The sequence below is a fragment of the Haliotis asinina genome, chromosome 4, assembly GCF_037392515.1.
Source record: "Haliotis asinina isolate JCU_RB_2024 chromosome 4, JCU_Hal_asi_v2, whole genome shotgun sequence".
NCBI classification, from domain to species: domain Eukaryota; kingdom Metazoa; phylum Mollusca; class Gastropoda; order Lepetellida; family Haliotidae; genus Haliotis; species Haliotis asinina.
In genome coordinates this window covers 11,290,530-11,315,144 of record NC_090283.1, presented here as the reverse complement: position 1 = coordinate 11,315,144, position 24,615 = coordinate 11,290,530, and the positions used below count along the sequence as shown (strand labels likewise).

Below are 24,615 nucleotides of genomic sequence, written 5' to 3'. Positions count from 1 at the left end.
ACATGTGCAGGGCCATCTCGGGTTCTTCCTGCAAAACAGCCACCCAACCAGACCACGATGCCATTAGGTCTGCCTACACCACGCAACTGGTGTTGCCTGTTTCCTTGGTACGCATGCTCGGATTCATGCAACTCCCCGTGGTCGACGAAGCAGAGGAAATAAGTCAAGTCTCCACTTACCCTGTCCAAGTGAGTGTGTTTGACCGTCCTCTTGTGGTGGGGGAACAGGAAGCCGACCATCTGGCTGGCTTTGATACGGTGTACGTCTACTCGGATGTGGTAGAAGATCAAATTGTTGGGGATACCATGGCTCCCTTACTGATGTATGTTCCCGTATCTCGTCGAATGATGGAAGACAGCGTCGTGATGAAAACTCCCCAGCATGTACGCTACATGGGATTGCGTCAGGGAACCACAGATGCCATTCAAATCTATTTAATGGATGACATAGGACGACCCGTGCCATTCCAGAGTGGGAAGACCATCGTGACACTCCATTTCCGTCCCCGTCGTCTGGGCACGTACTGACATGGTAGGACATCAGTGTATCCGACACCGGTGCAGCACCTGCTTGGGTGGCCTACAACAACAAGGACGAGGTTTAGCCGCGTACCGAGGTCGCATTCATCAACGCGGGAGAGGTCTCGGAAACATCTTGGGAAGCTTGGGCCATTCAGCCCTCTCCATGCTGAAGACGGTGGAAAAATCGGCTCTCAAAACCGGTGTGAAGATGCTGCCAGGCTTAGTGCAAGATATTCGTTCTGGACGTCGTAGTGTACGGGACAGTTTGAAACATCATGGAAAACAGGCCTTACTGACCACCTTGCAGTCACAGTCATCACCGGCACACAAAAGAAAACGAAATCCGTCATCTGGTCCCATAAAGAAGAAGAAGAAGAAGAAACAACAACAAAAACGTCAAGCTTTGTTTTGAGTCGTCATGGAACTTTGTGACATTGGACTTGACATAAAAAAGGATCATTCCCATGAACAAGGGTCAGTTCAACACCAGACACGAACCTGTCAAGACCTGTTGGGCAGACCTGTTGGGCAGACCTGTTGGGCAGACCTGTCAATATGATGCGCCGGGATGCTTGTGAATGTGTCAAGTCACAGTTGGATCTCTTTTCGGTTCCCCCTGTGGTGACGTCAGTTCAAGAGGGTCAGTGGATTCGATACAGTCCTCTGGCACCCCCTTCGGTGGCGGGTCCCCTCCAGTTTAACATTGCCAACCCTGTGAATGCGTACATCCATTTGAATCAGTGTTACCTTCGCATCTGCCTCAAAATCAAGAATACCGATGGCACGGATGCCACTCATGATGGGGATGACCAACTCGTCATGTCCACGGTGAACAACATGATGCATTCCCTCTTTCGAGAAGTGCGTGTGCAAGTGGGACACAACCAGTTGGAAATCACCCCCTCCATGGGAACCTATCCCTACCGAGCCTATTTGGAAACGTTACTGAGTTATGGGAAGGCAGCCAAAGGGACGCATCTCCAGTGCCCAGGATGGTACACCGATGAAGCTGGAAAAATGGATGACTTCAATGCCGTCGCTCAGAATGTCAATGCAGGACTCGTCGCACGACGGCGGGTCATTTTACCCACCCGAGAAGTGGAACTGACAGGACGTCTCCACTGTGACCAGTTTCTCCAAGACCGGTACCTGGTGGATGGCGTCCCCATGAAACTAGAACTGATTCGGAGCCCGAGTGATTTCTACTTGATGAGTGCTGGAGATGTGGAATGTCGATTTGAACTGACCAAAGCCGAGTTTTACGTACGCCAAGTCAACATCGATCCTGCCATACGGGAACAGCACGTGAAACACATGTCACCAGGAGTCACGGCCAAATATCCTTTGACCCGAGTCCAAGTCACGGCTCACGACATTCCAGGAGGAGGGCGCGATTTCCACAAAGATCAACTGGTGGGAGGACAACTGCCCAAACGCGTGGTGTTGGGACTGGTGGACAACGATGCTTTTGTCGGTAGCAAGGAAAAGAACCCCTTCCATTTCAAACACAACAACGTGACCAGTCTCAAACTGAAACTCAATGGCCAGGAAGTGCATGGCACAGAAATCAAAAGTGACTTTCAGAACAACAGTGGTTCGCTCAAACAGTTGTACATGAACCTGTTTCGCAACACGGGACACCTGTGGCAAGAACATCCCTGCAACCTCACCCTAGACGAGTTCAGGAACGGATTCACCCTGTGGGTGGTGGACTTGACGGCAGATCTGGGAGCAGACGAAGGTCATAACTACCCACGACACACGGGCAAGTTGGGACTCGAACTCCAGTTTGCAGAACCCTTACCACGTCCGGTCACCCTCGTCTGCTACGAGGAATACGAAAGCGTGTTGGAAATTGATCGGTTCCGCAACGCTCTGATGGTCTAAGGATGGATGGACTGACGACCAAGGACTTGAACGCCTACGTCCAACAGGACCCCCTGCTGCGACCCCTTTACCAAGGGACTTTTGCCCGAGATCACTTTGCCATCACCGTGCTAAGTGAACGACACGGACCTTATCCTAAAGCTTACATCGTCAACACGGACCCCAGTCATCTCCCGGGACAACACTGGGTGTGCGTGTATCGTCCAGCACCGGGTGTCTTTGAGTACTTTGACAGTTATGGCGTCCCTACCCACTACTATGGACCAAGGTATTCTATAAGTGATCCCTACCAACTGCATCCGGACGTTCGGCATGTCATGGCCTACACAGGATGGCTCGCACAGCGGTGGAATGTGAATTCACTTCAACCCTGGTTCAGTAGCTCTTGCGGAATGTACTGCCTGTTTGTCCTGGCTCATCGTGCCCGTGGATGGACTTTCGACGACGTGATGGAACAGTTTGATCCCTTCAACACCCTCGTCAATGAAGAACGTGTGAAACGCTGGTTTCAACTCACACGCCTACCAGACAACAACAACAACGACGTCCAGGATCCACAGCCCTGTCAAACATGTTGTTCTTATGGTTCTGATGTTATGATGTTCTCTTCATGTTCGAGTTCCTACCGTTTGTAAACAAAAGATCAGGGACGCCCCTAATCCTGACTCTTTTGTCACCATGGTTCTTGTTAGCGGGGGAAATAAAACGTTGAAAAAACCAACACACATGCCTTGTTATGATTGTCATAGCATGAAAGCATTCTTTAGAGAAAGTTGGATGGCCCTGAAAAGGGCCGGTTTTTTTTTCGTTGTGGTGATCACAACGACCACAGGGGCGGCATCATGCACTGGCACGGGTGAATGGTTATCTTGGTTTTCACGGGGCACTTGGCCCCGTGAGTCAGCCGGCGATGATAAGTATCTTTCAACACCATGCCGCAATACACGCATTGAAAAGTCCCGCTGTAGTCATCTGTGCCCTTGCAATACACGGGCAACCCTCCCTGGCATTGGCAACACTGCCAAGCTGGCAAGTGTCGCCATGATGGAAAAGCCGGTGGTGGTGGAGGGATGGGCGCTCGCGATGGTGGGGGTGTCTCCACGGAGATCAGTTCTAGATCCCAGTTTTCTTCCATGGTTGTCCGCTGTCGTCCTTCTCCTCATCTTATATAACAGAACTCAACCAATCACAAGACAACACCTCACGACCATGACGTCATGACCTCACGCGCCATGATGACGTCACGATCTCACGTGCAAGCACGACGTCACGGCTGTGACGTCGTCGAGGTTATATAAACGTGGCCATGACTAGTCACCCTCACATATCGCCGACTCCGTGTGTGACGAAGATATGGATACACGTAAAGTGAAAATGGATCGACCAACCCCTTACCGAAGAAACTGTGGACGAAAACAGTGTCTCCGGTGCAGCCCGAAGAAGGAAGAAGAAGAGAAAGAAGGGACAACGCCCCTCATTCCTACCACCACCACCACACCCTCACCACCACTAGAACCGACCATCAAGATTGAAGACGGTGGCGACGACAACGACGACGGAACGACGGGAGCTGGCACGACAGCGCGACCACCACCACCAACAACAACAACAACCACCGCGAGAACAGGCACTACAGCCAAGAAAACAGCCAACACGGAAATGGTGCCATTACAAGAATTAGCAGACCAATGGCGATTCATCATGTGCCCTACCTGTCTGAAAGCCCGTCCATCCGATCGATTCGATGTCGTCCCCACAGCCAAGTTTTACGTATGTCTCTATTGTGGTGGGGGTGTCCCCAAAGGAACACAATCCCTCCACGATGACATTTGTCCCGGCAAATATGTTTTCCGAGGACTCCAACTCATCTGCCGATGCTGACTGTGAAGCATCCACACCTCACGGCCCTTTTCAGGGCCACCCACATGCTCCCTAAAGACTGCATGAAACACGATGCATCCCATCCCATCGCCGTCGCCGTCGTTCCACTCACTCTTCCCTCCTCCCCCTCTCTCCCACCTCTCTCCCCCTCTCCTTCCCTTCCCTTCCCTTCCCTTCCCTCGTCCCGTCCCGTGCCGTCCGTCTGCCGCCATCTTGAAACACGTTTCCTTCTCGCGAGATCACGCGAGATCACGCGAGATCGTGCACAAACCACCGTTGCTTAGCAACACCCCCGTTGCTAACGACCACGTCACACCCCCGTACACACCAACTCATGACGTCATCCGAGAACAATCGAATGACGTCACCATGCGGGTCACGTGACCGGAAGTGCCGCCATCTTGAAAAAGACCCCAGAGAGACGCTGTTCACTACTAATGTGTTAAGCCCATTTCTAGTTCCCCGGTGTGATGCAGTCTAAGTAAACTTATCCTCAGTACTTTTCGTTACACTTCACTACTGAGTCTAACAAAACCTTATGGGAGGTCGCGTCAGGTAACCTTTGAGATTGACCAATGAAAACACAGCTTACCAAATCGCGAAAGTGGACATTCGCACATACCTTATGAACTTTTTATCTCGAAAAGATTCGTACCCGAACGATTCCGAATGCTATTTAGCGTACGCTAGCTTCCAGGAGATGCACACTGCGTACGTACAACCATGACAACGGTGAGTAAACAGTCGCTGAAAATGGTGTTTTGGGCAATATTCAAGGATGTCACCCTACGGAAATATTAGCTAATGGTAACCATGTCAACAGAAACCCCAAACCCTATATACTGCAGATTTTTGTTTGTAGAGAGATCTGTGTCAGTGACCTGAATATTTTGAAAGTCCCTCCGATCCCTAAATACACTGTCCCAAAAAAGAAACGCATAGGTGAAAATCCAATGTTATGAGAGATGATTTATTAACTTAAATTGCACAAAAAGTAATGGAACTTGAGCAATGATAATTCACACGGTTATTAACAAATGTGTGTCAAGACATATACAATCATTCACAGTGGTATTAAGCGTCTCTATTTTCCATGGCATAGTGAGAAAGTCAGTATCTGGTGTGACCACCACGGGCATCAATCACTGCTCTGCATCGCCTGGGCATTGACTGTATAACACGTCGTATCCGCCTTTGTGGGATTCTTCTCCACTCATCTCGCAAAGCATTCACCAACTGTAGACGTGTCTGTGGCTGCGGCTGTCGACGTCGTAAACGTTTACCCAATTGGTCCCATAAATGTTCAATTGGGTTCAAATCCGGCGATTTTGAGGGCCATGGAAGAACTGTAATGTTGTTGTTGGCAAGGAAATCCGTGGTAATGCGTGCTGTGTGCGGTCTTGCATTGTCGTGCTGGAAAATTTCCCTTCTAGCGTCAATTGTAGGAACAACATGACGGTTCAGAATTTCATCCCGGTAGCGTACAGCATTGAGATTGCCTTGCACATGCACCAACTGTGTCCTGCCGTTCATAGATATGCCTCCCCACATCATTACACCTTACCACCGTGTCTGTTGACCTCACGAACGCACTGTCGAGCATATCTCTCATTTCGACGTCTGTAAACACGCATCCTTCCATCATGTCTGTACAGCAGAAAACGTGACTCATCGCTGAACCAGATCCTCCTCCAATTCAAGAGGTTCCATGCCCGAACGTTCCTGCACGAAGACGTGCACGACGGTGATGGGGATGCAGAACAGGTCCTGCATGAGGTCGCATAGGTCGAATTCCATGCTCTCTTAGGCGATTCCTGATGGTTTGTGGAGAGACTCTACGCAGCCCAGGAACGTGATCAGCGGTATACGTAGCAGTGACGGCCCGATTACGCAGATGAAGCACCCGGATGTAGCGGTCTTGTGCTGGAGTTGTCGCCCTTGGTCTCCCACTCCTTGGACGGTCTCTGGTCGAGTTGTGTTGCGTGTATCGTTGCCAGAGACGGGAAATCGTGCTCTGCCTCACATTCAGACGTCTGGCAACTGATGACTGACTTTCCCCAGCTTCCAGACGTCCAATGGCTCTATTTCTGTTTTCTTCATTTAACCTTGGCATTTTTCGCGTTGCATAGAAAGAAATTCGAAGAATGAATCGCAACAGGACCTGTCCCCTTTTATAGCCATCATAATCAAGATTGAGATCCTGCATTTGCACGTGCATAATGCTTTCAGATTTTCCCACGTGCAGATTATACAAAGCGTTTTCAAGGTGCTGTGGTGTGGCGAATAATCACCAGAGGTTGTGTTTGTTTGTCTGTTTTGGTTGTATTGACTATAAAAACACTTAATATTTACATTAATTGTCATTCCATTCCATATTTTCCGAAAAAATCTACTTTAAAAATGAGATTTCAGCTATGCGTTTCTTTTTTGGGTCAGTGTAGTAGCCCTTGTCTGATTGGTTAAATCTATTTAACCGTCTCGCCTTTGATTGGACCTGACGCGACCTAGGTTTGTTAGACTCAGTGGTGGAGTGTAACGAAATACACTGAGACTAAGTTTACTTAGACTGGGCGTGATATTGCTGCGGTATTGCTAAAATCGGCGTAAAGCTAAACCCAGTCACTGTTATCTCCATAGTCACCAATACAACCACAGGAAGCTGCGGTCATGACAACGACATCATTCCTTTCTGTTTTATTGCTAAACCCCACTCACTCACTCACTCACTTCTAGTATTCTACAGAAATGAGGGTTAAAACAGCTTCATTCTAATTTTCTGTTACATAAAATAACAAACTTGGTGTATTTACATTTCCGTCAATTTATATCTCCATGTAATATTGAACACACTATTAACAGTTTACATTACCAAACGAAGACCCGCTTCCAGCTCCCATTTCCCTGACACGGCACTAAAACTAACCGTGAAAAAACTGGACCTACATGTTCGAAGCTCTCTTATCGCCAAAATATAACGCATGACACTTATGACTATCTTAGTGCTAAGAGAGCTTAGAAAATCTAAGCCCTGGTGCAAAATTCAATAGACTCGAGATAGGGCTAAATAGTGATGAGACACAAGTAGAGGGACGACATTGTTATGCCGTCGGCTATAAAGGCAAGTACATGATGCAAGCACATTCTGTGTTGTTCTCAATCGTTGCTAGGAAACATCCGGGATGTTTCATATTGTTATAAAACTCTTAACATGCAGCCAAAATAGCGATATCTTTGACAATATCATTTCTAATCAACTTGTAAAAGATAGAATAGAAAACCCATATCTGAAACGGAATCAGATTCGCAGAAACAAAATCGGTTCCAGATGTGATGGAAATGGTGAGACTGTGTAAAGTGCGCCCTTGAGATTGGTTTGTCGTAAGCATAGTGGGTCTAGCTTTGCGCCGCACTCAGCAATATCTCGGCTGTATGGCGGAGGTCTGTGAATGATCGAGTCTGGACCAGACAATCCAATGATCAACAGCATGAGCATCAGTCTACGGAGATGGGATACGATGACATGTGTCAACCAAGTCAGCGAGTCTCACCACCCGGTCCCGTTAGTCGCCTCTTACGACAAACATTGGTTACTGAAGACCAGTTCTAACCCGGATCTTCACTGCTCTGACTTAAGCATAAGAAAGGATACTAATCAGAGATTGGTGGGCTTGAAGACGGTACAAGTAGGGCATCGCCCCTTGCGAAGTAGAGAGTGTGATCGTGCAAACTGTGTCCTTGACCTTGTCTCAACTGGGAATAGCAATGGATTCGCAGCACCATCGATGTGGTGGTGGACTTCGGTATAAGCACACACAGTATCGATGCACAAGTGATGAACGTGTTGTCAAGAAAGTGCCTAGCTTTTAAGTATAATGACGTATAAGAAAAATGTGTTCTTGACCTTGACCTTGACCTTGACTTGGAAATAACTGGTTTCGAGGCACATCGAGGTGGTGATAGTATATTGGTGGGGTATGTGCTACTGACCCATGTGTAACGTCAGCACAAGTATATATACATTATCGTTACAAAACTGGTGATCATGCTGTCAAGCGTGTTTTGCCTTGTAGTCATTCTTACAGTTTCAAGTCACAACAAACGAGCTGAAATGTTTTAACAAAACCTCACTTCCATCACAGTCATCACAAGCCATGTGAATGGCCCCTATCAAAAAAGAATAAACGCTCTTCAACTATAAACACTCATAAATCATATTCAAACACATAAATCAGATTTTATGCACTCTAGTGGTCGTGAAAGCATTTAACGTTACTTCAAGTGAATTATCACTGTCTTAATGATTTTAAAATAACATGGGGGTTTAAGGGCAGTCATGGCAGACTGCCGGGCCTTTAACAATAAGTCATCTGCTCCGACCCTGCCATAAATAATCCCACGACAAGGGACGGATACACAGGTACTTAGTTTTCAATTAGCCTGTCTCTCCACAGCGTTGCCGACTCATCGGAGTGAGTCTCTATCTGTGATAAGAAACCGCGAGGGTCTCCCCTGTCGCTGATCGCCCATTGAGGGAGCGTTCATTTCGTCGAGGAGTCTCGGGGAGCAATCATTGTGATATATCGCACAATATCTGGTTTCAGAGATAGGGCTACTTAATGACGTGTTATCAGAAAGGATCGTATTTGTCAACCTCCTCCTTTGTCCCGTGAACCTGGCGGATCAAACAATTTGTCCCCTCTGCTTCAATGACTTTTCCCGCCGTATATCACGCAGGCTCGCCATTTCGTCGCCAATCAGAAACATCGTTTCAGGTTACCTGGCCAACGTGAGGATAACAAGCTCCCAACAGCGATGTTACTTACCTGTGAGATAGGAGCCGCGTGATTACAGTGCAGGGAGTAGTGATTATGATGATAAATAGCTCTTGCGATAGGGAAATGACAAGAAAAAACAACCAGTGTCGATCTCTTGTAGTACATGAGTCTATCGGCTGCTGATAGTGTTGCAGATTTGCGGCTGTCAAGAATAAATCAAGATGAGATCCTGGGGCAAATGTCTGACGAGTGCGTTAGATTAAAGCAGCCATTGGAAGTGTATGTCTCCACGAAAATGGCTCCATAATGACAAAACATTTCAACTAATGTGCATCACGTACATACCTTGCAGCATAAATAGCAGCAGCTTTTAGACCCAGATACTGCAATAGACACAGGTCTTTATATAAACTTTTGCGTTGTTCCGTCTTGGAGATCAAATTCAGACTTTTTCGACAATATTTGGCCTGGATTGGGTTCACATTAGAACATCATGCGCCAGATCCAACTCTCAGAACGAACAGCTGTAGCTATATCAGCCGAAACAAATGACATCTGTTTAAGACAAAATGCTGCACTGTGGTTTCGATGTTCACACTATCGACCCGTAATTTGACTGGTCCTGACCTTATACCTGTTCGCCATAGTTACAACTGCAATGTTCCTGTTAATATTTCTTAACTCGCCACAGTTACTGGGCTCATCCCGTTTTCTTAACGCATCTCCAACCTATTCAGTGAACAAGGGTCTAACACATGCAAAGGTGGTGGGGTAGCCTAGGGGTTAAAACGTTCGCTGATCCTGACGAAGACTTGGGTTCGACTTCCTACATGGGTTTAATGTAAACCCATTCCCGGTGTCCCCTGCCGTGGTACTGTTGGAATATTGAGAAAAGCCTCTTAAAACTAAACTCACTCACCCAACACATTCTCGTTGCCAGAACGGAATGAAGAGGTCAATCACAGTGGGTTAGCTGATTATAATGTAATATTTTCATGACATGCTTACGCTTTGACTCACTGATCAAAGTGACCCAGACTAGATTAGTTATTAGGCGACGGTGTATATCTGGAATATAACTGTTTATGATAAGTAATCCCGTTAATTAACGCACTGCCAAACCGTCAGGAGAAGGATGGCGATTTCGTGAACGAGGTAAGAGTTTGTTATAAGGCGAGTACCAGGGCCAGAATCACGCTCGTCATCGTATCCTGATTACGTGCATCGTTGCTCATGTCAATCACAGGATGGTGTGGTGCAGACTCGGTTATTTGAATCACTCCGTCACATCATTAGAGTATTGCTTAAAGACGCGTTAAAGGGTTTTAATCTGCCTGCATTCTAGCTTTGGGCGTTAAAAGGTTTTAATCTGCCTGCATTCTAGCTTTGGGCGTTAAAGGGTTTTAATCTGCCTGCATTCTATCTTTGGGCGTTAAAGGGTTTTAATCTGCCTGTATTCTAGCTTTGGGCGTTAAAGGGTTTTAATCTGCCTGTATTCTAGCTTTGGGCGTTAAAGGGTTTTAATCTGCCTGCATTCTAGCTTTGGGCGTTAAAGGGTTTTAATCTGCCTGCATTCTATCTTTGGGCGTTAAAGGGTTTTAATCTGCCTGTATTCTAGCTTTGGGCGTTAAAGGGTTTTAATCTGCCTGTATTCTATCTTTGGGCGCTAAAGGGTCACATCTGCTTCTATTGTACCTTCTGAACATTAAAGGATCATATTTGCCTCTTTCCTATCTTTGGAAGTTAAAGGCTCATATCTGCCTCTAGTCTATCTTTGGACGTTATAGGCTCATATCTGCCTTTTTCTATCTTTGGGCGTTAAAGGGTCATGTCTGACTTTTTTCTGTCTTTGGAGGTTAAAGGCTCATGTCTGCCTCTATTCTAATTTTGGGCGGTAAAGGCTCATATCTGCCTCTAGTCTATCTTTGGGCGTTAAGGGGTCATATCTGCCTCTATTCTATCCTTTGGAGGTAAAAGGCTCATACCAGCTTTTATTCTGCTTTCTGAACGGTGTTTGCTTGTTGTTTAACACTACATTCAGCAATACCCAAGCTATACTATGACAATATTATTATGTACAGTGTCGATCGGGAATAAGCAATCCAGTGATCGACATCATGGCCATCGCAGTGGAAAACGATGACAAATGTGAGCCAGGTGAACGAGTCTGACCACCCGATCCCGCCACTTGCCTGCCACCAGCAAGGACTGTTTCAGCAGCTCGGATCATGATCGATCTACCTCTCGGTAATACATAGTACCGCCTGCAGTTTAAAATGACAAATTTGTCTACATTCTGTCTCTTGGGGGTGAAAGGGTAACACATACATATACTCTAATCCTTGGTGTTTAAGATCACATATACTACTTTCTGTCACGAGGGTGTAAAAAGCTTCCATCAGCCCACGCCTTACCGTGTAAGATTACATGAACAATCCTCCTTCATTCAAACTCTTAGATGTTAAAGGATCATTCTCCCTACTGAGGGACAAAGACCCATATCTGCCTATATTCTACAAGTGGCTATTATAAGTCCATTCTCAGTCCACGTAACGTCTATCTCTTGGAAACTGAATGGACACATTTACCTCTTGCCAACATCTGGAGGTTACGGGGCAATATCTTCTTACATTCTAAGGGCGTTAACTGGTCATATTTACAGTCATTCTACCTTTCACGTGTTAACTGGTCATATTTACCCACATTCTACCTTCCGGGCGTTTACTGGTCAGATTTATCCTCATTCTACCTTTCACGTGTTAACTGGTCATATTTACCCGCATTCTACCTTCCGGGCGTTTACTGGTCATATTTACCCTCATTCTACCTTTCACGTGTTAACTGGTCACGTTTACCTACATTCTACCTCCCGGAGGTCAGCTGATCATATTTACCCTCATTCTACCTTTCACGTGTTAACTGGTCACATTTACCTACATTCTACCTCCCGGGCGTCAACTGGTCATACTTACCCTCATTCTACCTTCTGGGAGTTAACTGATCATATTTACCTACATTCTACCTTTCCTGGCGTTAACTGATAATATTTACCTACATTCTACCGCCCAGTTGTCAACTGATCATATCTACCTACATATGTTTACCTGGAATAAATGAAATTGGTTTTACGTCGCTTTAAGTAATATTCCAGCAATATCACGACGGAGAATACCAGAAATACGCTTTACACATTGTAACCATATGCGGAATTGAACTTGCGTTTTCGGCGTGACGACCGATCTCTTTACCCACTAGGCTACCCGGGAGGTTAGAGGGTATATCCGCCTACGTGTTACCGATTTGGGTTTAAAGCCTCGAATCGACCCATATTCCATAACTTGTGGTAAAGCTACCTTATGTTTACCTCCTTGGGTTTGGGATCACGTTTGTCATACTACTAGAAGATAACAAAACCATCTCCACAGTAATTCTACGTCATTGATTCCACAAAGCCATATCTACCAACATTATACCTCCCAGTGATTGCAGAGTATTGTCTACAGAAACCTAACTACATTCTATCATACCTCGATCCTGTAAGCAAGAAGTGTCTGCTCGTGATAAGATGATAAAATACCGAGTTTGAAACAACTGACTGTTAAGCAATCACAAAAAAACGATCAGAGAATATGCGACGGATTCTTATCCGGCGGCACCTTTAGCACCTGAGGCGTTGGTTTAATTAGGATGTTCAGCATATTTGTTTGTGTTGGAGAAGAATCTGTCTTACTATTGCGACGACGCTGCTAACATGTCGGGGCGCGGAGCCATGAGGCGAACGGTCACGTCGAGACGAAATATAAATCAAAGCGAAGAGATTTCATTATTGGAGTCATTGTGTTGGCACAAAACCATTGAGCTAGGGTCGCTCAGTGGACGTTATAGACTGAAACCGTCTCGTTGAAGTGCTGGCACCGTCTACAAGAACTGAAGTTAATGTGCCGTCGTCTCTCCTATAAGTTGAGTTCATTAAAATACCTGTTCCCTTTTTGTGACGTGAGAGGGATTTGATTGGCTCAAGCGCGCGGACCTCAGAGACGACAAAGAAGTGATACGCATGTTAATTGGTAATAACTGCCTGTGAGAGTATGAGTGTATGTGTCGATGTGGGTCGTAGACTACAAAGAGTACTTTTGCGACGACATAAGTTAGAAAAACAAGCAGTTTGCTGTTTCAACTCTGAGTACCACACTGTTGAATTTGGAGTAAACATCAATTACCAGTTACTTATGAACTTTCATAACTACATGTGCTCAAAGAATGTTATGGCCTTCTCAGTTAGATAATATCAAACTGTCATTCCCTAACAGACATCAGTCTAACTATGGGAATCCGAGATGTCTCGTAAATTGTCTAATAAAATTCCACCCAATGACTCACGGGAAATGTCAAGGTCGCAGGCGAACCAAGACGTTGTGTGAACGAATGTTCCAAAACACGTTTCCGTCAAGGGAATACTCGGTCCCACTTGCGGTACTAGGTCTTTAACTGGGTCCTCATAAACATGGGAGGATAACGGAATAGCCATACTCTGGGCCATGCCGCCACGAAATAAACAATATTACAGAAACCAGCAAAAAAAAAGATCTTTACATATGTATATATCATCCATGTAATTAAGTCTCTCTGGAGTAAATGCTTGGCATTTAGTTCTGCAAGAACAGTATATATACCACTGCTGGTTTATGGGTATGTAGCAAATTCGTGATTTCGTTAACATGGAACATATGCCATGGTTTGTTGGTAAGTTTACGAAACGATGTATTCAGACAAACGAATAGCTTCGCCTTCGGGACTTATTCGAATAAAAAGCGAGAACAACGGTTTGGCGTCAGTTTGATAACTGCGGAGCCGGGGCGATGCTTTTAGATTACGGGCAAGGTAAATATTGGATCTAATGGTTCGCAATAAACCTGCAGCGCCAGTTTGGGAAAAACTCATGCTTAAGACGGAATACTCTCTGACACACGGGGCATACAAGCACCACTTCCGAAGTGGCCATGGCGGGGGTCTCTTAAAGGGGCAGTGTCTGTCTTCGGGAGACTATATTCAAAATTTTCTTATGTCAATCACTCGATAATGTCTGCCATAAGGGCGAGGTATTTCAATGGCATATTCATCGAATGTTGGCTGAGGTTGATACATGTCATCGTATCCCAGTGCTTTGATCAATGTTCATGCTCCGACCCACTCTGCACTCTACCAGGCGATGCTGACTGTGGCGGAGAGGGGTACGTATGCGGAAGTCATCTGAGGCGTAGATGTCATCGGCCGGGGTGTTCAAGGGACGCAACTCAACACAACAATTTCGTTCCTTGAGCATATCAGGAAACCTAATTTGTTCGTTCGTTAATCTTATATTTCTACGATTATTACACCATACCCGTGATTGTGGGTTTGAACAGGATCTTAAACATCTGAGGCCTGCGTTATGTCGGGTTTTCCTCCCCATTAAGCTCTATTGAACCGATATTTTGCAGACATCGATCCTCGGCAAAACTTCGCTGACACTGATTGATAATTTCTATATATGATACGTTTATCAGTAAATAAACCGTTGGTACGTATTGTGTATTATACCACATGTCTGTGTATTTATGCATCATTACACGCCTCCATCCCTCCATAGGCCCGTCCATCCATCCATACGCCCATCCATTCATATGCTCATCCGTCCATACCTACATATGCATACATGCACGCACCCACGCACGTACATACATACACAATCTCTCACACGCGCATAACCGCAAATACAGGCACACACACAAGCATACAGATATGCGTCCAGGTAAAAACAGTTGAAAGCACTCACACACTCACCTACCCATACGCTTTGTCACCCTCTCTCTCCCTTTCTCTCTCTCTTTCTCTCTCTCTCTCACTCTCTCTCTCTCTCACACACACACACACACACATACACACATGCCTTAAAGTCTTTGAAGTTGCTGTCTCTCACATCGACTTAGATAAACAAATACCTAAATCGAAACAACTTTTCTAATTACTCATTTGGCAGCAAAACAACTAAATTAACTTCTCGGATATGAGAAATAGAGAAATCAAGATTTTACCAATCAAGCGCCGGAATGCGCTTTGATGTTTAACCGTCCATGTCAAAGTTGAAATCAGAGGTTCTATTTTAAAATTGGCGTCGCTGTGAACACTGCCGCCGAGACTTTCTTTCATCGTATAGAGTCGAAGCCAAACTACGGCGACAAGTCGTCTCACTACAACACATTATAAACCTATCCTTTCTTGAATTAGAATAAAACGCTATTTGATTTCCTCGTGTTTCTGGGACCTCTTTTGATGTGCGCAATCACTGGTCATGGGCAATTAGCAAAATGTTGATACCACGTGACCCGCGTGACCTTCTCACTTTCGCCTGTATTATTGCGCCGTATTCTTGGCGGCGGACAGGCTCAAGCTAATTGGCCTTATCATTGGACGATGGTTTTGAATCATCGGTCGAATTACTCGCGCCATCTTTAACGAATTTTTCATACAACAATTACAACCACGTTGAGTGAAAGTTGGGAGCAAACCTCATAGGCAGTAATTATCTAACTAAAACATAATTTATTTTTTAAACATTTTTTAATCAAAACTTAAAGCACGTATTGCGTCGATACAATGATATCACCCAGGACATAGTCATCCAACAGTGAAAAACAGTCCCTTAACAGTAAAAAGTTTTCAAATATTTCCGCTTCCAGAATATCGACTGCGATCACGGCGAAATAAACGGCGTAGTTTGTTTTCGACATTTTTACGTTAATAACACTTGTACAGATTTGATAAATGTCGAGATGGAAAAGTCAGAAAAGTCATTTTGTGAGTTGAAACACTAACTTAGAAACAAGAAGTTTGTTCTCGGTGGGCCATTGCTTTAACAGGGAGAATATAAGATCCTGTAGATCAGCCTTGTTTGTGCCAAGTAGGAGTTAAGATTGGACACTATAAGATGAAGTACGTGGGGTTTTACCATTGACTGTCCATTTTCTAAAGATTTACGTTACACGTATATCCCAGAACATTGTCTGTCGAAACCATCACTGACAGATGGTATATTAACACCTAATCATGAATCCAACCTACGTAACCTAGATCTCTGTTTTAAAGATGCATTTATTCGTCGTAACGAGCACTTACAATTGATCATGTCCTAATGTGTATCCCTACAACATGTATTGTAACTCTCTTGTATAAGGTCCTATAAAATGTACTTCAACTCTGTATGTAACTCTCTTGTACCAGGGCCTACAACATGTATTACAACTCTGTATGTAACTCTCTTGTACCAGGGCCTACAGCATGTATTACAACTCTGTATGTAACTCTCTTGTACCAGGGCCTACAACATGTATTACAACTCTGTATGTAACTCTCTTGTACCAGGGCCTACAGCATGTATTACAACTCTGTATGTAACTCTCTTGTACCAGGGTCTACAACATGTATTACAACTCTGTATGTAACTCTCTTGTACCAGGGCCTACAGCATGTATTACAACTCTGTATGTAACTCTCTTGTACCAGGGCCTACAACATGTATTACAACTTTTCGTGTCTTGTCTTGATTGGAAACCTGTCCCCGACAACCTGCTTTAAGAGGGGGCACAAACTAGCGGGTTACCACGCCTCGTCACTTGGATGAATGTCAGCGTTGGCCTTTTCGTGTTCATTTTATCAATCACTGGATTGTCTGGTCCTGACTCGAGTGGTTAAAATGGTGCTGTGGTGTTGTGTTTCTGACTACATTGCTTCGGTTTCATGTGTGTTTGGTATGTTGGTTCAACTTTCGTTATTTGCAAATAGTATTGAATTATTTCCATGAACGCTATTCAAAATCGACCACTTTATCAACTGCTGGTTTCGAAATACGGGGATAAATCAATGCTCTCTGGGATTTCGAATTAAAGAAATCTCACTGTAATAATGCTCCTTGTTAATCATGCACATTCCAAAATGCACAGAATCTGGGGCATCATGAAAATATTACATCCTTTCCGTGAAGTGGTTGTATTTGTGCTATCAAACAGTATGACCAAAAACACCGACCCAGGTTTAACAATCCCACATGGCGGAACAGTAATTTGTCCCCGTGATGAAAGTGATAAATGTGAGGGTTTATATCGGCTTTAGCAGTTTGTTTAGAGCTGAACACAAGTCAATCTACTTCTATAAGACGTCGCGATATGTACGTGGTCTGAATCAGACGGTCCAGTTATTAGTGTCTTCATCAGCGTTCCACAACGCACGTACTTCCTCGTTCGATCTTCACTGGATGCAGTGATCACTTGAAACCCGGCCTCCCAGGCCCATCCCAGTTTATATCTAATATTCATGTCGAATGTCTGTCATGACACTCCCATTCCAACCCTAGACCCTAGCAACGCACACACACGCACACGCATGCAAGCACTCACGCACATTCTTATTCTCATGCTGCTATACCAATACATTTTCTTGTTTAACGACTTTTTCCATTTTCTTTCGAGAAAAGATGTCTCAAATCTTCTTCGTCAGTTTCCGACTTCCGGAAACACGTTTTCATGAACAAGGCGGTATTCACCTGGATTCTTTTCGGGACAGACCACTACATACAGCCGTGATGGGCAGAATCGGAGCAATCGGCTGGCTCGCGCTAGTATTTCTCCATTCCCCTAATACAAATTGACCGAAGAAGTGTGAAAACGGTGGTTTTGATTTACAGCTGTCTCCCGGAAGTCTACCATATGTCCTCGGGCGGAGGAAAGACGGACTCGTGATCGATAATGTCACTTGAATCTACCAAGTCCCAGACAATGTCTCACTATATCATCCTTGTCAGAACTGAGGTGTCTCAGGAGATCACCCATCTGTCACCCATTTATCGTCTAGAGAGCTACAGTGGTGGTACATCGGAGATGCCACACTGTAGGACCTTGGGCCATCCGTGAAGCTACACTCTTAGGGTCTTGGACCATTGGAGAAAACACGCTTTAGGGTGTTGGGCCATCGGAGAAGCCACATTCTAAGCTCTCGGGCTATCGGCGAAGCCACCCTTTTATAGTTTGGGCCATCGGAGATGCCACACTTTAAGGTCTTGTGCCATCAGAGAAGCCACATTCTAAGGCCGTGGACCATTGAGTGTGGCTTCACCGATGTTCAAATGACTTACAGCGTGGTTTCTCCGATGGCCCAAGACCATCACTGTAGCTCTCTAGACGATAAGTGGGTGACAGATGGGTTATGCCATAGGAGATGCCACACTTTAAGATCTTTGGCCATCAGAGAAGCCACATTCTAAGGCTTTGGGCCATTGGATATGATACACGTTAGGGTCTTGGACCATCGGAGAAGACACGCTTTAGGGTCTTTGGGTCATCAGAGAAGTAACGCGATAAACCTTCGACGTCTTGGGCACAAACATCAGTTTGTAATCTTGGGACAGATTACAGGAAGCACTTTGCTATCTTGGGACACAGTACAGGTAATACTTTACCGTTCTGGGACACAATATAGGTAACACAATACCACATTTGCCCATCCGACACACGACACCCGCAACCAACTGATCGAATCATTCGAAACTTCACGAACTTCATTTCTTTTTCAGCTGAACTGAGGGACATTTGTCGGCCGCCTCTAACACCACATATCTCGAGCTATGAATTAATAGGATTGTAAGAGTTACATCCCTTCATTTCAAACTTTTCATCGTTCAAAACCAAGTCATTTAACAGCTGAAATGTCCTTATATCAACGTGATAGCACAACTCGGAATGGTAAATCTTGCCACGCCGTCTAAAAATACTTTAAATACTTCCCCCGCATGGTTCGTTCATTTGAATCAATCACTGGCCTGGCTGTTCGTTCTAAACAGGGATCTTTTAAACTGATAACCTTGTTTTCATCGCTATATGACTGTTATACTGCCACTCACTCACTCACTCACTCACTCACTCACTCACTCTATACAGGGTGCTCTTATACAACAGAACTGGGTGCTGCTGGGTACAAAACAATCTGAGCGCTACGACTGTCGTGGTTCATGTTTAGGTTTGGTTGGTTTTTGTTTTTGAAGAGGCAAGTTACGGGATCAGGTGGTCAGGCTCGCTGATTTGGTTGATATATGTCATCGCATCCAAATTGCGTAAATCGATGCTCTTGATGTTGATCACTTGAATATCCGGACTGACGACTGGAATGTAGCTGAGTGTTACGTTAAACAACCACCCAACAACCTGTCTGTGTTTGTGACGATACAAGAACAATCATAGACTCAAGCACTGCTAAAAAAGTACATACACGTCTGTCTACTCTCAAACGGAAAGCGGAAGGATCAAGGCGAAAGGACAGCCCTTCAATAATTCACCAAACACTCCCTGCTGCTCCGTCGTAACTACAAAACAAAACCCAAGACAACTACCTAACAGGTGGACTTTACATATGGTCAAACCCTGGCATGCTGAGTATCCATATGGAGAATCAAACCTGGGTTTTCAAGTCAACACTCTATCCATTGGGCTACAACGCAACAGAGTGGTCTGCGTGTTCATTTGCTGAAGACAAAGTCGTGAAGACCAGGTTCTAACTGGTACTACCCCAGATGAAGATGAGTTGGGGGTTTGTTCAGTGAAGTGGAACATAATAAACGGACCGAAAAATAATAAAATGCCTATTCCACAGGACCCGGGTCATATGTTTGTTTTGTTTTGTTTTGTTCGGTTGGTGGGTTTTTTTTATTTTGTTTTTGTTTTTGTTGTTGTTGTTGTTATTATTGTTGCTGTCTTTGTTTCATGTTTTCTGATCTCAAGACTCAGTAATAAAGAGATCAGGTAGGCACAAAATCATAGATATATCCAAGAAGACAAAGGCATCAACATTCAAAACTACCAAAAGGCACCGATACAACAACAGACCAATCCATGTGCAAAGTTTGTGGAAGCAATATTGATCTTGTGCGGAAAGGACGAATGTGCACGGACGGAGGGACGGACGGAGTCCATTTTAATATGCCCGGAGATTTCTCGGCTCCTTTACGTGACTTTTCGGTCGCGTTCTGAAACTCACGCATCTAAACATGGCGTCACAGGGAGGAGCACCTGTCTCGGTGAGTTTTGTTTTTAGTTTCTGCTGTTTCATTTTGATTTCTATCCAGTTTTGTTTTAAGTTCCTACTGTTTCATTTTTATAATTATCCACCTTTGACCACCCGTGTTGAATGCGTCTAGGTATAAGGTGTTGTCGGGACTATAAATTGCTTTTTCAAGAAAAGATCGTCACAGCGAAAGAGCGTCATAAGTCATGTCCCTGGAGGTTGTTTATGTCTGAACATCGGAAGCCTCCAGGTGCATGACTTATGACACTCTTTTGCAGTGGAAATCCAGAAATACGCGAATCCAGAGCTACAAGCATCTTCCTGTGCGTGTAACCTCTGTTCTAACACGCACCCTTCATGGTGCGCATGTTCAGGATTCGTCATTGGTTGCAGTCAGATTCAGGCTAGTGCAATCAGCGACATTGCTTCCAAAGTGATCATTCGCAAAGCCTCGGTAGTTTCTGTATGCGTCAAGAAAACTGAAAGCTCCTCCCCTGCGCGATGCGCAAATTTTTCTGCTAGACGGAACTCAGTCATGTAATGGTACATCAATGGCATATACATCGAGAAAGGACAGGTTTGCCATATTTAATGTATTGTGTGTCACGTGGGAAGATATGACATGAGGAACCTCTATGGGAAGAGTATGATTCAAACACAACGTTCGCCTTTTCATAGGGACCGATATGTCACTTTTCGCTTTTACTTTCACGTGCAGTTTGTTTTGCGTGTTTTCTCGGTGACGTTTTCGCAAATATTTCTTCATACACTTCTAGAACAGTATATTTGTATTGTTCGTGCCGCAGGTACAGGAGCCTGATATTTTCAAAATCACCTGTGCGTTTCTATTTGGGTGTAATCAATATGGTGGCTCATTATAACAATCACGATCCTACCTGCACAGTATATGTCAACATCACCACAACCGTGACATCACATGAGATGCAAACTGACACATGGCACTTCCGACAGATATACATGGATCCCACGGTGTTCCGTTTGGGATAAAGGTTCTGGAATCGATCGTGTTGCGGACTCTTGTCAGTGCCACTAGTGTTTCGACGTGTGGTTGCGTAAACTAGACTTTTCCATCTCCGATATCGATCCATCTATTGACAGGTAACATTTGACACAGGAACGTCCTCCTTGAGGAGGATGCAGGTTGCATTCAGGCAAGCGTCACGTGAGGGACTCAGGTTATAATGTACAGTAGAAGAATGTGTCCATTTCGCTTTATCATTGCTTGAACTACCGGCAAACAAGGATAAGTTGGACCGTTGCAGAGAACGCGTTTGCGAGAAGTAGACAGTGCAGGCAATGAGCAAACCCATTTGTTTTGTTAAATGACGATGAAATTTATTCTGCGCGTATCTGCACACGCCACACTCATAAGACTCTCACTTGGTTCACCCATCGCATTCGGGGGCAACCTAGGGTCCCTACGCTCACAATGGCAAGCGCCAGTCGGCGGCACTCAAACATGCTAATACGGGTCAATTGTCAGGTCGGTGCTCAACTTATCCTTGTTTGCCAAATATGGTTTGGTTAAGGGTGGGGATTGGGTTGGTTTGGAGTGAGGGGTGACGTGTGAGGGGTGAATGATTATAACTTGTTCATTGTGGTAAGTAGCCTCTGTCACAGAGAAAGCTCTGGTTTATTGACACCTATATGTCTGCCTGCCTGTCTGCTAACGACAATATGCAATACACAGCTTCAATCATTTACCACACGGAATTTGAACTTAACACCTTTCAGGCTATACCTCGTGCACCCGAGTCCCGTCTCTGCCACATTATATAATTAGGCAGGTGTGAAACTTGTACACATGACATGTTTTTTTATGTCTGTGGGTTGCAAACAAACTACATCCATATTTCTCGGATGACTGGATCTGACGGAAACTGGTGCAAAGTCTTGTCAGTTTCAAGGCCTTTGTACTTGGACGAATGACAGTTTCCAGCTGCGCAGTAGTTCACAATCTCTACAGAGATGATTTTTGATTGGATCGGACACAAATTCAGAGAACATGTATTTACAACATCTGTATATACATTCTTTATGGATAACAACCTCTTCTGTTGCATATGATTTTGTTTGACAACGATATATGGATCCATACAGAAATGATGCATCAAGTACAATAAAAGAAGTTGTTACCCATAAAGAATCTTACTTTATTGTGACTCGCCATACTTCTAGAATGCTCATCAAACACATCATCTTTCTGTACACAAAATGTATCGGCGTATCAGCAAATGAACTGAAGCCGTCGTTACACTTGAGTGCTCCCCCACCCGCTATGACTGGTTTCGGTCTCCCGAATGCTTCGTTTCGAGGGAAGTAAGCCCAGGTACAAAATATTGCACTTTTGAATCGCGATTGTATTATTATTTTGTTTATTTGTTGTTTTTCACAAGCAGCAATGTATATTATATGTCATGAATAATTGATAATTGTATTTTAATTATGTTTTATTTTTTGGATGCATGTGACCTTTAAGGACTGGAGAGTTACGAGGATATTACCCAGCTTAAATTACATTCAAAATATTGGTGATTTTATAACCCAAATGGAATTCTAGGAGTACGAACTAGCGAGCTGGTACAATTGAAACTGGAACACATCGCTCCATTCCTGAAAAATAATGGAGCGAGCAGACAATGGAATGACGTCACGATGTAATTTATGTATTGCTATTGTTAGATTAAATGGTTATGTAACGAAACACTTTTATTCTGAAATTTCATAATTCATTCAGTAAGACTCTTGTCCAGGTTCAAACAACAGTGCGGACTTGAACGGCATGCCATCCAGTGAATGACATCTTATCTGTCTGACCGAGAGCAGTCTGTTGTCATTGGTAGGGAGGGATCGAAACGCAGTGGTCAGTCCTCGGTCCGGTTCTGTTTGTGTTGTACACTGGATATGTTGGAAACATTATTACAGACCACACAGTTTCACGCCATACCTATACTGATGACGCCCAGCTCCTGAAAGCATTGCATCTTTCAGATCTCTCCACATCTCTTCACTGCATAGCTGAATGTACAAGGGACATCAAATGCTGTATGACAACAAATATGCTTAAACGCAATGACACAAAGACAGAAGCAGTTCTCGTTGGTACAAAGCAACAACTCAACAAAGTCAAAACCGACTTCTTACATTTGCAGATGCAGACGTCAGTTTCTCCGACGTTGTTAAGGACTTCGGTGTCCACATCGACTCCTCCTTAACCCTGGATGCTCACGTCAAGCGTTTGAGCAGGATCTGCTACTTTCACCTGAGGTCCATTGGTAACATTCGGCAATATCTGACAGTTGCTGCAACTATGGCTTTTGTGCGAGCTCTTATTACATCGAAGCTTAACTACTGCAACAGCATCGTTGTAACCTCCTTGATAAGCTTCAAAAGATCCAAAACACCTCCACCCGGATCATCAGCAAGACCCATATAGCACCTGTGATGGAACACTGCACTGGTTACCTGTTAGGGCCAGAACTGACTTTCAGATCCTCTGATATACTGGTGCCTCCATGGTTTGGCTCCATCCTACTTAATTGTCTGAACTCCTACACCAGTATATCCCCTGCGCTCAATCACACAAGATCTACTGGTCATCCCATCCTACAAACTGAAATCCTTTGGATACCGATCGTTCTCGTACTCGCCTGTGCTTTGGAACTCTCTCCCTTGTGTCATTTAAAGCTGTGACACAACTGACATTTCTAAATCCAGACTTAAGACCCACTATGTCTCAGCTTGTAACCATAATTTCAGCTGTAAATACTCCAGTGTAAATATTCTGTAGCGCTGTGAGCACAACTTAGGGTGTGGAACAGGCGCATTATAAATATGCATTCATTTTTATCAGAAGGTGGTGATCGAGGGCGCACAATTTTGATGTTAGCGTGTGTATAAGTGGCAGGATATACCTACACGTCTTGAACACAAAGTGAAAGTCGCGGCTTGGTGAAAATCAGCGCCCATACAGAGTCTTTTTGCTGAAAGGAATGGCGCGAAAGGAAGCTGCATTTAAACATGCTAATACTCATCATCAAGGCACAATATGACTTCCTTGGAGGAGACACGGTCTACAGCAGGAAGTCCTCATGACATCGACGTGCAACGTCACCTCAACACGTCGACCATATTGGATCCATACCTTTCCCGAATAGATACGAATAGACACCTGCCTCCACATAAGACCACGAACAATTCCTGGGCTGACGCCAGTATTAAAGTCAGAATTTTACTTCTCGTGGTCGATATTTGACTAGGCCAGCGCAATGAATGCGGTCATTGGGGACTCGGGGCCAGTCAGGTCTCATAACGGAAACTCCGGTAATAGCTGTCCCGATCACTTCCGTTGACTATCATATTGTCAGGAAGTGTTATATTGTCGGAATTCGTAAATTGTATTTTTAGGTTGGGGGAATCGATGACGCTGGGCAATAAGCTGG

At 44.7% G+C, this 24,615-nt stretch overlaps 1 protein-coding gene across 1 annotated transcript; it reads left to right on the top strand.

The window, feature by feature from the left end:
* Window positions 1–1,076: 1,076 nt before the first annotated feature.
* Window positions 1,077–2,408, top strand: LOC137280765 (uncharacterized protein F54H12.2-like). The gene has a single exon (XM_067811978.1). It carries the CDS (start codon window positions 1,077–1,079, stop codon window positions 2,406–2,408), a length of 1,332 nt encoding a protein of 443 aa, XP_067668079.1.
* Window positions 2,409–24,615: the final 22,207 nt, after the last annotated feature.